We start from the raw sequence: 12,093 nt of genomic DNA, 5'->3' as shown, positions 1-12,093 counted from the left end.
AATTCCAGGTGAACATGATCCCTCAGCCTCTCGCAGGTAACAGCTGCTACTTTCGCTCAAAGGGAATTCCCACTGACTTTGATCTGTAGGAGAGGACATCACCCCTGGTTTGCTTCGCTACGGTGAGGTAACAGACATCAGCTAAAATGTTTGTCAAGGACATGTGATAGCAGTTACTTCACAAGCAGCAGGCCAGACTTTTCTACCACTTACCTTAGTCATACATGCTTTGCTCTTAATGGGGTTCTCTATCCACCCCAGTGAAAGCGTGACCGGAGTCTGAGCCAAAAAGCAGCAAGTAAGAACACGACAAATACCAGTTATTTCTCTGGTATGACCTGTGGAAAACTGCAGGCATGTTGGATTTTGGCCTTTTTACCTTCTACATTTGCTGTCTTTGGTGCATGGAAAAGCACCAAACCTTTTAGGAGGTCTGCTTTTCATTGCTTAATGAAGAAATATTATTCATTAAAACAATGCAATTATTAGCTGTGCTTATGTTGGGCATGATGCACTGGCCAGCCTCCTGGGCTTACTTTATGCTAGGCACCGTAGAAACCTGTAGTAACACCATTCAGCCAAGGGAGCTTAACAAACGCATCTTGAAAAGTGGGTGAAATGAGAGAGAGGAGCTGGATGGGCAGAAAAAGGAAAAAGAAAATGAAAGGGAAAAGGAAAATGAAAGGAAGAGGAAAAGAAAAGGAAAAGGAAAAGGAAAAGGAAAAGGAAAAGGAAAAGGAAAAGGAAAAGGAAAAGGAAAAGGAAAAGGAAAAGGAAAAGGAAAAGGAAAAGGAAAAGGAAAAGGAAGGTAGCAAATACAGCATGAGGCACAAAATTCCTAGTCAGTCTTATGACATAGCCTTTTGCAGTCTCAGTGACCAAAGCTGCATTGACCATTTATGCTGACTCTTCCAGACTTTTGGCATCAAAGTTTTGGTATTTTGTGTCATTCTGGCCTGAGTAAGGCACAAAGGTCCTTTAAAATCATTGCATTCCCCACATTTGGTCTGTGTGTTTCAAACCGGCAGGTGCTTAGGCAATGCAGCATCCTGCCTTCTAAGCATCAATGAAAGAGCTTGGGGACTGTTTAAGAGCATTTTCTCTGTGCAGACATCTGATATTACTTAACACGGAGAAGGACCTCCTCTAACACTAGGCCTATTAAGAAAGCCCTAAAATGTTCCAGGTGCTTTCAGGACAAGACAGTCAGTCAGTGCAGAAATGGGTTTTTTTGAGTGTGTACCCTAATTCACAATTATTTATCAAAGGTTCTTCCCTGTAGCAATACTTCTCCTGCACAGCCATGCTTTCAGCTTAGCAGAGTTGCTGAGTGCAAGTAAACTTTTTGAACCACCCCAGTGCTGCACTGTTTATTCTCATTACATGGACAGACCCTGTCACCATCCTGTTGTCCTTGGCCTAGGAGAGTTTCAGAGGAGGCTTTGCCTCAGATTCAGTGGCCAAGGCCACTATCCAGGGCCAGACGTGGCTGGTTGTGATCCCTGTCTCCACCCTAAGCTTGCTGTGTGACTATCAGCCAGTCACTCCAGTTTTCTGAGTCCCTACTAAGACGGAGACAGCAGTATTTCTGTACCTCACAGTGGGGCCACCCTTTATCTCTCTGGCCACGTTCTCGTTCTCATTTTTTAAAATTTTTTCTACTCTGGCTGACTGGAGCAGTAGCAGCGGATCCAGCTGTGCTGCTGGTGTTCTGGCAGCCCTGGAGCTGCAGATGGCTCAGCAACAGCACAGAGGCCCACAGCATGCATGTTGGGCAGTCGTCCTGCCTACACACCACTCATCTGATGAGAGCCAAGTGTACGCTGCAGAAGATGCACTGGCCGAGCACTATACGTTGTGGTACAAGCTTCTGAAACGCAGAAGACCACTGCAGGTGTTGATCAGTTTTTCTATGCTTTTAGGGTCAGTGTGATTAGTGAGGTGGGGATACGCTTTGATGGGCTACTGAGTTGTACGGGGGTGTTGTAGCCTGTGGCCTGGTTCTGCTGAAAACCCATCCTCAACTGCCACCTGCTGAGCACTGTGGAAAAATGCAGCAGAAACTCCTGCCCGTGTCAAGGCTTTCTCATGCGGGCACCTAAAGCCCTCACCGAGTGCCAAAGTTCAGATCAGTAGCTGGGGGAGATGGCAAACCCAGTGTCACTGGGTTTGTGACTGAAAATCAGCCTACGTTTTCAGGTGCCCGAATAGGAACGGGGGTGGTCTGAATTGCTGGTCTGGGGATGGGGTCGAGAACTTCACAGAGTGAGGAAAATACAATGCAGTAGCAGGTCATGGCATGAGGTCATAGAAATAAAGTGCTACTGTGTTGTCTAATTATAGAAAGAGGAGCTCCTCTGGAGAATTTTGAAATCATAAAGATGCCACTGCAGTATCAGCTGAAGGAAAAAATTTTCATTTTTCTTAGATAAATCCAATACCTACATAACATACATAAAATTCAGTTCAAGCAAAATGCATCTGTACCTTAGAAGACTGGATTTTGTTGGTGTGCTCTTCTTCAACTGACATGCATTTTTCAAAATACACCAGAGATCCTTATACTTAAAATAGAGATCTTATCTACTTATCTCAAAACCTCTTCTAAGCAGGGCTATTTTGCCATGACTGTGTACAATGCCAGTAAAATAGGATCTTATAATCATTTATGATGTCAGGAGGGTAGTCTGAAGTGAAAAGAAGCCTGCTCTGACCTCATGTACGGGTACCAGGTATGTTTTATTTTTTAAACAGTGATGGAGAAAAAATAAGAACAGGGAAAAAAAAACCCTGTGCTTGTAGCTACATCTAACAAACCTGTAATGCCACCTGCTGAGGAAACACTGAAAATGAGAATGAAGTCTCCAGCAGACTATTAATTGCATTATTCTTGTTATTGATTTCTTTTAAAATTTTAAAATTTATATTATACAAAAAATCTGAAATTATTTTAAGAAACTTAGATAAGCAACTGTGAGCATAAGCTGGGTGTATTTTTAAATACCCAAATGATGGGACTTTCTTTTCAAGCCTACTCCAGACACTAACTCCGTGTAGTCAAGAAATGGTCCTATTATTCAACTTTAAGTTTCTCTTTCTTCAATCCTAAATTAGCCACCCCAAAATTATCCTAAAATACATTTGCATTTTTTTAATGTGGAAAGGATAGCTTATTGGCAACTCCATGACTCCTTAAGGACATCACTTTAGCACTCAGCAATACAGGAAAAAAAGCCATTTTCTTAACCAAACCCCGTTACTGAGCAAGTGCATGCAACCCCAAATACAGCACTGGTCCTTTGTAATAGAAAATAGAAATAGAAAAACAGTGAGGCCTACTTTTTAACATCTTTCAATGCTTTATGCCAGCATGAACCTGCTGATACCTGAACAGTTGTACTGTGTCACTAAAATGGAGAATCCAGGCCAATTACAATTCCTCTTGGCAGCGTATTATAAAATTATTATGCAGTATTCAGAAGCATCTTCTTTGCTCATCATTCACTGGTGACAGACGTTAAGCTGCAGAGAAGGCTATTAAGCCAATCTAAAACCTGCCAAGTCCCGTAAAACGTTGGGAATGCAAATCCTAACACAGAGGCTATCAGAAGCCAAAGGGTTTTTTTCTCTGTGTTTTGCGAACACCTATGGCATGCTGCTCACCCTGCAAATATGCACAAACACGGCTGCTCTACAGAAAAGTGAGAAAAACAAATGGGAAGTGGTTTGGGTGGACAGAACCTGGTTAAACAGGGGGCACAGTATTCAAAATAAAAAGAAATTGTTAACTAGGTAGATTTATCCCAAAGTAAGATATCTCTAAGGCAGGGGCTTGTTTTCATTTTGAGATACAGTGCATAAAATAGAAATTGAGCATACAAATACAGTGTAAAACTATAATAATACAATATTAAGATGAATCTCTGGCTACAGAAGTAGCAGTTTTTAAAACAGACGCACAACATTTCACAAAGTAACAGGATAAAGATAACAAACATATCAAAGTAGTTTAGACATCAAGTTATGAGGTACCTTTTAAAATATTTTTAGATGAGAGGGACGGAAGCAAAAAGTTATTTGTACCCAGTTACATTTACTGAAATAAAAATAAACAAGCTGTTTGTGTCATTTATGCATTTTCTTCCTGAAAGGAAAAAAGGACTTGGAACATTCAGGACCCTTCTCTTTTAAATGTCTGAAACAAATCACAATGGAAGGCATCAACAGTTTGCAGAACAAAGGCTGTCAGTCCATCCACTGCAGACTTCCTGATAAATCCTAACCCCAGTGAGATTTAACTGGCCACATCATTAACAGCAAAGACTGGTAGCACAAATGAAAACGGTTAAGCCTGACTTTATCAACCAGACAGACCTACAACACACTAGTGCTCTGATGAAAACAGCATGGTAACGTGAGGATACTTGTTGGCCTAATTCATGAAAATAATAAGGGAGAAGAATTTACTGAGATTCTTAATACTTGCATAGCAAAAGGACCAATAAGATATATATTTGAGTAGTTAATGTATTTTGACACAAAATTATCTCATTTCCAGTTGGACCTTTCCGTCACACTGGTCATTGGTTCAGGGTCTTCCCACATCTGCCTGAATGCAGTACCAGTGAGCAGACTGAGCAACAACACGAGTAAATAAAAATTTGATCATCTGATGGTCACCAGGCTGGATTTTGACTGGAAAGCAAGATAAGTTGCAATGCCTTCCACTTAATTTTTCCATCTTTGTTTCTGGGGAAACTGAGCCATAACTATTCTAAGTGACTTCCTAGAATCATTGAGAAGTACAAGAAAATTTCATAAATCCTTGATCTAAAGCATAGCCCTTAGATGACCACAGTCACATATACTCAGATACATCTTTGCATTTTACTGATTCTATATTTTACTGCATTTTTGCAATATTGATGGTTTAGAATAATAAATATTTCCAGGGCAAAATACAAAAAAGAAACTAACAAAAATGTGCATTGATACATGAAATACCTTAATATATTAACATATATTAAAACGTAGTTGAAGTTACACCCATAGTTTCTTCCATATAGCCTAAATAATATGTTATTTCCAAAATATAAAGAAGTTGGATCTTCTCAGTGTGACAAAGTTGTTCTTGAATATAGTTGACAAAAAAATCAAACTTTTAGAGCCTGCGATGAATGGGCTGAACAGACAGTGGGAAACTCCTGAAATGATAAGTAGTGTTTTGTTTTCCTCACTACATTCACTTTGTAAGTCAAATAATTGTCAACATTTATTTTGAAACTTGGAGAAAAGTAACTCAGATTTAGTATTTTAAACTGGCCTTGTAAACCTTGATATCTATAGGTGACTAACAGAAGATTTTGCCTGGAGGCTTTTTCCCCCCTACAGTTTTACATATTTTTGTTTTTACAAGTTGACAAATTTGCCTAGTCTGTGTGATATGAAAGGTTGCTTTGGAGGAAAAGCCATTTAAAACAAACACAGCCCAAACACTTGCCTGCAGCACACAGCTGCCAAGGAGCTGGTACTAAACGTGTGTACTCAACACGACCTTGCTACAAAAGCTGGCTCTCTTCCATTACTTTTTTATTGAGATCCTCTGCAAACGTTGTCCCAAGTGCTGGATACCGTTGTGATTCAGAAAGATATGGAAATGCAACTGATTAAATAGATGATGGAGATCAATCAGCCAAAGGAGAAGTGGAAGGCAGAAGTCACCTGCAGATGATCTTACAGAATGAGCATGCACATCGTACTTAAACTTGTGAAGTTCCACTGATGTAAATGGCAACATTTTCCTATGTTAAATTAGACCCTATATCAAGTTATCATCTGGTCTTTAGTTAGGCGTTGACTTGATAAACATGCCTTGCACTTCAGAAAGGCTGAAATTTCATGTATTAGCACCGTAATTTCATATCATGTTTTTAAAAATGCATCTCTTTTTCTGGCATTTGAGGGCTGTTCAGCAGAAGTCTCTCATGCAACCTTGTTTTTAGTAGATGGAATGGAAGGTCAAAAAATGCTATATGGAGCAGGCAATGTGATTCCCTGTGTCTAGGCCCCTTGCAACATAGGCAGAAAATGGCAGTTTTTGCTTTAGACACAGCTGACACAATCTCTGCATTGTTATGTCTCTTGTATGTGCACAGTGTGATCTAGAAAGCGAGTTATAATGGAGACAATCCCACTGCAAGGCTGATAGTAAAAGCTGTGCACAAAAAAAAGTATACTACTACATATGGCAGAGATACACTGCATTTCTAGTTGTTGTGCTTCTCAGCGTGTTCAAATGATTTCCAGATGATGAGTTTTGTTGGTATACAACGAAGGCAGGATTTTAACTTTCGTTTAAAGGCCTCAAGATAACCTGGGAGTAAAAATCCCCACATCTTAGAGCTGAAGTTGAAAAAAGAATCACTGCTCATGTGAGCAGGAGAAACCGCCCTGATGGATCAGACCACTTCAACTTAGTCTGAAACACTATTACTGGTGTTGTCTAGTAACAGAAGCTTCAGAGGAGAAGACAAATAGAACTGGTTCCAGTTAGCTGGGGCACAGGATGTTGTCCGTTGTCCGTATTTCAGGAAATAAGAAAATCTTATTTCTTACCCCATCCAGACATCTTATCATGTTGCATTAACTGAGTATTCTAACGAAAAGTACTTATCCCCTGTATAAAACATACAGGTCACCTTCTAGAGAGCTCTAACATTGTGCTGAAGTTTTTCAAGCCTGTAAGAAAATGTCCCCACTTCTGAGGTTCTCACTGTCCAGCTTAATGCCTTACACATGCAAAGCTTCCCCAACCAGAACAGAGGTGGTGCGCAGGTCTGTGGTACTTCAGACTGCTTGCTGGCACAGCCAAGCGCCTGCGTTAGAGGCCGAGTCCTCCTTTACTCAGTTTAACCCCCTATTCTCATCTACAGTACCTTTAGGTACCTTTTCACCTCCCTCCAGCTATCTCCACAGGTCCAGAAGATGAACAATTTGTTTCGTTACCCAATGGAAAACTATCAGAGAACAGTTTGGTTTTCTGCAGCCAAGAGAGCCATGAGGTGACCAATAGCTCAGATACAGCTTTGTGCACCCATAACCTGCGGAAATGTGTCCCCTGGACTTGAGTTTTCTATATTTATTTATGTTACCTGCTTTGCAGTCTGTTCTTATGCTGCAAGGCATGTTCTTATGCCATGAGGTCAGGACATGTAGGCATACCTGAGCCGGCATTCAGCTTGGCAAGTCAGGTTCAACCAGCAGTAAACTGCAATTAGGAACTGATACACATGGTCTGGCCAAGAAGTGTCATAAATACATCCTCTGTTGGAAATGATGGGAACTACACCCAGTCACCACATCTAAATGTGAGGTCACAGGTTTTGAAGCCTAATCCTGTGCTATTTTAAAAAACAAACAGAACTCTTGCCCTTTGTGGTAAGCCTGGTCACAAATATAATTATCCACAGTAATACGGAGCATTAAGAGTAATGTTTTATAATCAAAATACTTTTATTAGACTAGTACATGGGTTATTTCAAATCAAGAATTAAAATGCAGTTGGTATTAAACTATTCTTTCAATTAATTTCACTACTGGTGACTGACCTGAGGAGGTAATATTTATCTGAAAAAAGAAGGTTTTAAAAATATAGATGGAATTTATTTTTCCTCTTTTTATTTAGTGTGTTTTGGCAATATAATTCAAACTAGACAACTTAGCTAATAGAGCATAACACTAAGCAAAACAGAACTTAACTGGAACTAAATAGAGACTGTTTTATTGATCTATTTCTGCTTCTGATGTGAAAATTATCACTACGTTTATGTTTCCATTTCATTAAATATAAATATTTTTCATTAGGCTTTCTGTAAGAGCTCCATCCAAGAAAAACATCTGGAGTAGAGATACTCCAGATATCTAATCTAGTTTATTGGGTAACTGCTTCAAAGAAGACCTCTAGATAGAGAAATCCCTGCTATCTTTTCTTCTTGTATGATAGAAGAACTGTAACGCCTTTGCCCTATCTGGGCACTGGCAGTCACATCCAGCCTGGTAAAGTACTCGGCAGTGGGAAAAATATACTTGGCTGTGGCCTCCACAGACCACAGTATCACCTGAGTGTTCAGTCACAGTGGTTTTTCATAGATTCATAGATCTAAGAAAACCACTGGCCATGTGCAAAATGAAGAGCAGTCTCTTCTAGAACAAGAGACCCTTTCAACATGAAGCAGGCTCAGTACCCCACCTCAGAATGATGCAGTGGCAAGAGAACATGAGCCTCAACTTACATTAAAAAACTAATAACCTGGCGCACATATATATCCTTCAAGCCCACAGACTTGTGAATTATTACTGTGTTATTTTCATTCTCAGCTGTATCACAAATCTCATTGTGGCCCAAGCTGTATTACCCTGATGGTGTGCAAACAGAGCTATGCTGCAGCTCCTTTGGGATGCTGCTGTAAGCAAAGTTGTTGATTTTGTATCAGACAGTATGGTTAGAACAGATTACTTCACATACCTTATCTTTTCAGGGATCCATCAACCTTTTGGATACATTTCTATTTTTACACAATATTCCTCATAGGCTCAGTATCTCTATTATTTTCTCTCTCAGTTCCTGGCTATTAGGAATGTTATTAGCAACGCTTTGCTCATCAGCTAAACCGATGACTGTTTTCATGCTCTTCCAAATGCAAAACAAAAACCTAGGTCTCTTACTTCGTTAACAAAGGTGTGTCGAGTCAGCCCTGCTGGCTCCTGTTACATGTGGCAACTCACTGTACCCCTTGTAACTGGATCATTTTTAGCATATGCCCGTTTCCTCAAAGGTACAGGTGGGGCCTGCTTCTGTTCTCTTCACTGAGCCTGATGTCTCAAAGGTCTTGGCTAGATAATGAAGAACCTGGACTGCTTTACCTTTTTTAAGGGACAATTGGATGAAAGGGGTTCAAACAGTATTTCCTTCTTTTTTTTCCCCTGCCTCAATGTTGGAGCAACTTATCCTGATGCAGCCTAAACTCTACCAAATAATTTAACCCAGATGAGTAATAGCCTCCTCTAAACTGAATCTGTCAAGCTATGCAAGACTTAACTATCTTAACTTAGACTCACATCAAGTTAAACAACAAAACCTTTCTTGTATACAGGATTCCTTCTACACACATTTCCTGGTAGGCTTCTGTACTTTTTGCTGATCTTTTATTGCTGCCCACATGCCAGACACTCTTCTGCCAGCACCTCAATATCCCTGTTCTCAAAAGATTTGTCATGGATTTATTCTAAAGTACAAAATTTGATTGCTCATGTACGGTCAGATATTCAGCTCAATGTACATATAGTAAATAGGTTTTGAAAAACACAGGTTTTCCAACAAGTGTTTATGTTTCCCTTTAGTATGTGAAAACTCTCCCATTAAATAGCAAGAATACGAAGTACAGGAAAATTAAATTATTAAGATAATGATCAGGGAAAGAGAAATCTTAGTGTTTTAGAGTCATCCCCTGCATCTAGTGGAATTCGCACATACACATTAAGAAGTTGTACACAGTACCATAATACATGACATAGTTTTCCAGTTTCCCAGAAGAGAGTCATGAAAGCCTTTTACAACCAACCAGCTAATATTTTCTGCAGAGTAAATCACATGAAATACATGTAGAAACTGGAGTAAGGAGGGATTGTATAGCAGTGCCATTAAAAGAGTCAAAAAAAGCACTGATCCAGCCGTTGAATCTGGGTACTCATACACCTGAGCAAGACCAAGAACAGTTTCTCCAAGAAGTCTGATCAAAAATCTCTAATAAAATCAGACAAAATAATAATACTAGCTTTTAAGGAGCCTGACAGTACAGTAAGAAGACCATTGAAAATATACATTTTATCAATTACATTCCAACAAAAATAATAATCTGAATTACAAGTATACTGCATATCTGCATAAGCACCAAGAAAATATAAAGTAAAAACTTATCTGTCAAGTCCCTCTGATAAATGGTCCCCTACACAAATGCAAATTTTTACTGTACATTTAAGTACTTTTGGCAAGAGACACAGATTCCATAAAAGAAGAGTCACTGCAAAGTCTGAAAAAAATTCTAAAACTTGAAAACCTGAAAAAACATCAAAGGTAGAGCATTTTCTAATGGCCTGACACATAATAAATTCTGTCGATAAATTCTGGGTTCAGAAATAGCAAAATTCACTCCTGAGTTCCTGAGATAAACTGCAGATGAATTGTTAAGATTTACCAGATTGTACCACGCTCGCTTTCTCACCTTCTTTTACACACTGCAAACAAGGTTTGAACTGAAGCTTCTGCTAAACTTACAAGTCAGCGAAGTGTGTGAAAGTTCAAAACATTCAAATTTTCTTCTCCACTATAAAAACAAGAGACTGGCAACTTAGGTCAGAGACAGATAGGCTTTAGCCAGTCTGGCAAAATAATTTCCAGACAGAGGCAGTTGTTTTAAATCAACTGCACCTGCATCTTTTAAATTAATCTAACTCTTTGTTTCTATCCTGTTTTCACAGACAAATATGCTCTTATTCATTCACCTGCTGTTTAAGAAGCATACCCTACATGAGTTCAAAATCCTAGAGTCAAATTTTTTAAGAGCGCGAGTCATCTATCAGCTCAGCAGGTCTCTCTCTGATTGTAGGCTGGAGCCGTCAATGTGCTTCATTACTGCTAGCCATATGGTCAGTTCCTAATTTAGCGTTAATTGTGTGCTCCATCTTCTGTAAAACTGCTGGAAGATCCAGAACAGAAGAAATAATATAATGAGGTACTGGGGAGGTATCTACCGGGGTAGTCATTGATTTGTTTAACCAGACAGTTGCTTTCAAGCCAGCGTTCAAGCCTCCTTGGATATCTGTATCTAGAGAGTCGCCAACCATCACGCACTCCGCGGGCTGCACCCCCAGGAGATCGCAGCAGTAATGAAAGATGGATGGCGCCGGTTTCTCTTCTTTCTGCTCTCCTCCCACAACGATGGCATCGAAGTAGGGCTGGCAGGCGCAGGCTTCGATCTTCTCCCTCTGCGTCTGCCTGTCGCCGTTGGTGAGGAGGAGCAGGCGGAGCCCCTTCCGCAGCTCGGTGAGCATGCCCCGCGTGTCCTCGGCCAGCGTGAGGTGCCGGAGCCGGGTCGTTTTCCACAAGAAATAGCACTCGGCGGCCAGGTTTCGGTTCGCCTCCCCCCCGATCGTCTCCCGGATCGCCTCCTCCCAGTGCGAAATCCGCAGGTCGGTGATGCACATCTTGGCGGGGTCGTGACACTCCTTGAGCAGCTTGGCCTGCACCTTCTCGCAAATGACACGGGCCTCCCCCTCGCCGTAGTGGTGCTTGGACTGCAGGGCCTTTATCACCTTGAACAGACAAGCGGCCGGCGTGGCTGCGCTAGGCGCACGGAGCCCGCCGCCACGCACGCCCCCCCGCCGCCGCGCCGCGCCCCTTCACGGCCTCGGAGGGGCCCCGGGGTGCCCGCCGGTGCCGGGCAGGCACCACCCCCACCCCGTGAGGAGAGAGGGGCAGTACCTCCTCGATGGCGCGCCTCCCCGCCGCCGCCGTGTCGACCAGCGTGTTGTCCAAGTCGAAGAACACCGCCTTGACGCCGTGCAGCCCCATGGCGCCGCCTCTCGCGAGGGCCGCCCCGCTCTGCGGGCCAAGCCGCCGGGGCGGAGGGGAGCGCGCCGGAGCCGCCGGGCCACAGCGGGCCACAGCGTGGCGGGCGTGGCCGGGCCTCTGCTCCGCCCCTCGCCGCCGCCGGGCGGGGCCTGGCCGCCCGTGAGGGACGCAGCGGCGGGGAAGCGGGAAAAGGGGAGGGAGCGGCCGCCCGTGAGGGAGGCAGGGGCGGCGGGGCGGGGAGGGAGCGACCGCCTGGTCCTGCTGCCGTAAAGCGCCATTCGCGGGGGCGTCAGGGCTGCGGCGGGAGCCCCGGGAGAAGGGGGCTGAAATCGGGCAGCGCCCCGGAGCGGGGCTGTGAAGGAGATCCCGCCGGGGTCCCTGAGGGAGTGCCCGTGTTGCGCTCGTCGCTTGCCGTGGGGCGGGGTGCGGTACGCGAGGGGAGGGGGAGCCGCGGCGGCGGCTGC

General features: G+C 42.8%; 1 protein-coding gene across 1 annotated transcript; it reads right to left on the bottom strand.

Moving 5' to 3' along the window:
- Positions 1 to 7,488: 7,488 nt before the first annotated feature.
- NANP (N-acetylneuraminic acid phosphatase) lies at positions 7,489 to 12,093 on the bottom strand. Its single transcript, XM_064445883.1, has 2 exons — positions 11,540 to 12,093; positions 7,489 to 11,370 (listed from the first exon to the last, which is right to left on the bottom strand). Exons 1-2 carry the CDS (start codon positions 11,627 to 11,629, stop codon positions 10,675 to 10,677), a joined length of 786 nt encoding a protein of 261 aa, XP_064301953.1. The 5' UTR covers positions 11,630 to 12,093; the 3' UTR covers positions 7,489 to 10,674.

This window comes from Phalacrocorax carbo, chromosome 3 (assembly GCF_963921805.1).
Source record: "Phalacrocorax carbo chromosome 3, bPhaCar2.1, whole genome shotgun sequence".
NCBI classification, from domain to species: Eukaryota; Metazoa; Chordata; class Aves; order Suliformes; family Phalacrocoracidae; genus Phalacrocorax; species Phalacrocorax carbo.
Note: the sequence above shows the minus strand (reverse complement) of the source record. Positions and strands in the feature narration are given on the sequence as shown.

Bases quoted from the DNA above. Each gene is read 5' to 3' on its own strand.
- NANP (XM_064445883.1), bottom strand. From the start codon at position 11,629: ATGGGGCTGCACGGCGTCAAGGCGGTGTTCTTCGACTTGGACAACACG. The intron at 11,371-11,539 runs GTACTGCCCCTC...TGTCTGTTCAAG, and splicing joins GGAGGCGCGCCATCGAGGAG to GTGATAAAGGCCCTGCAGTC.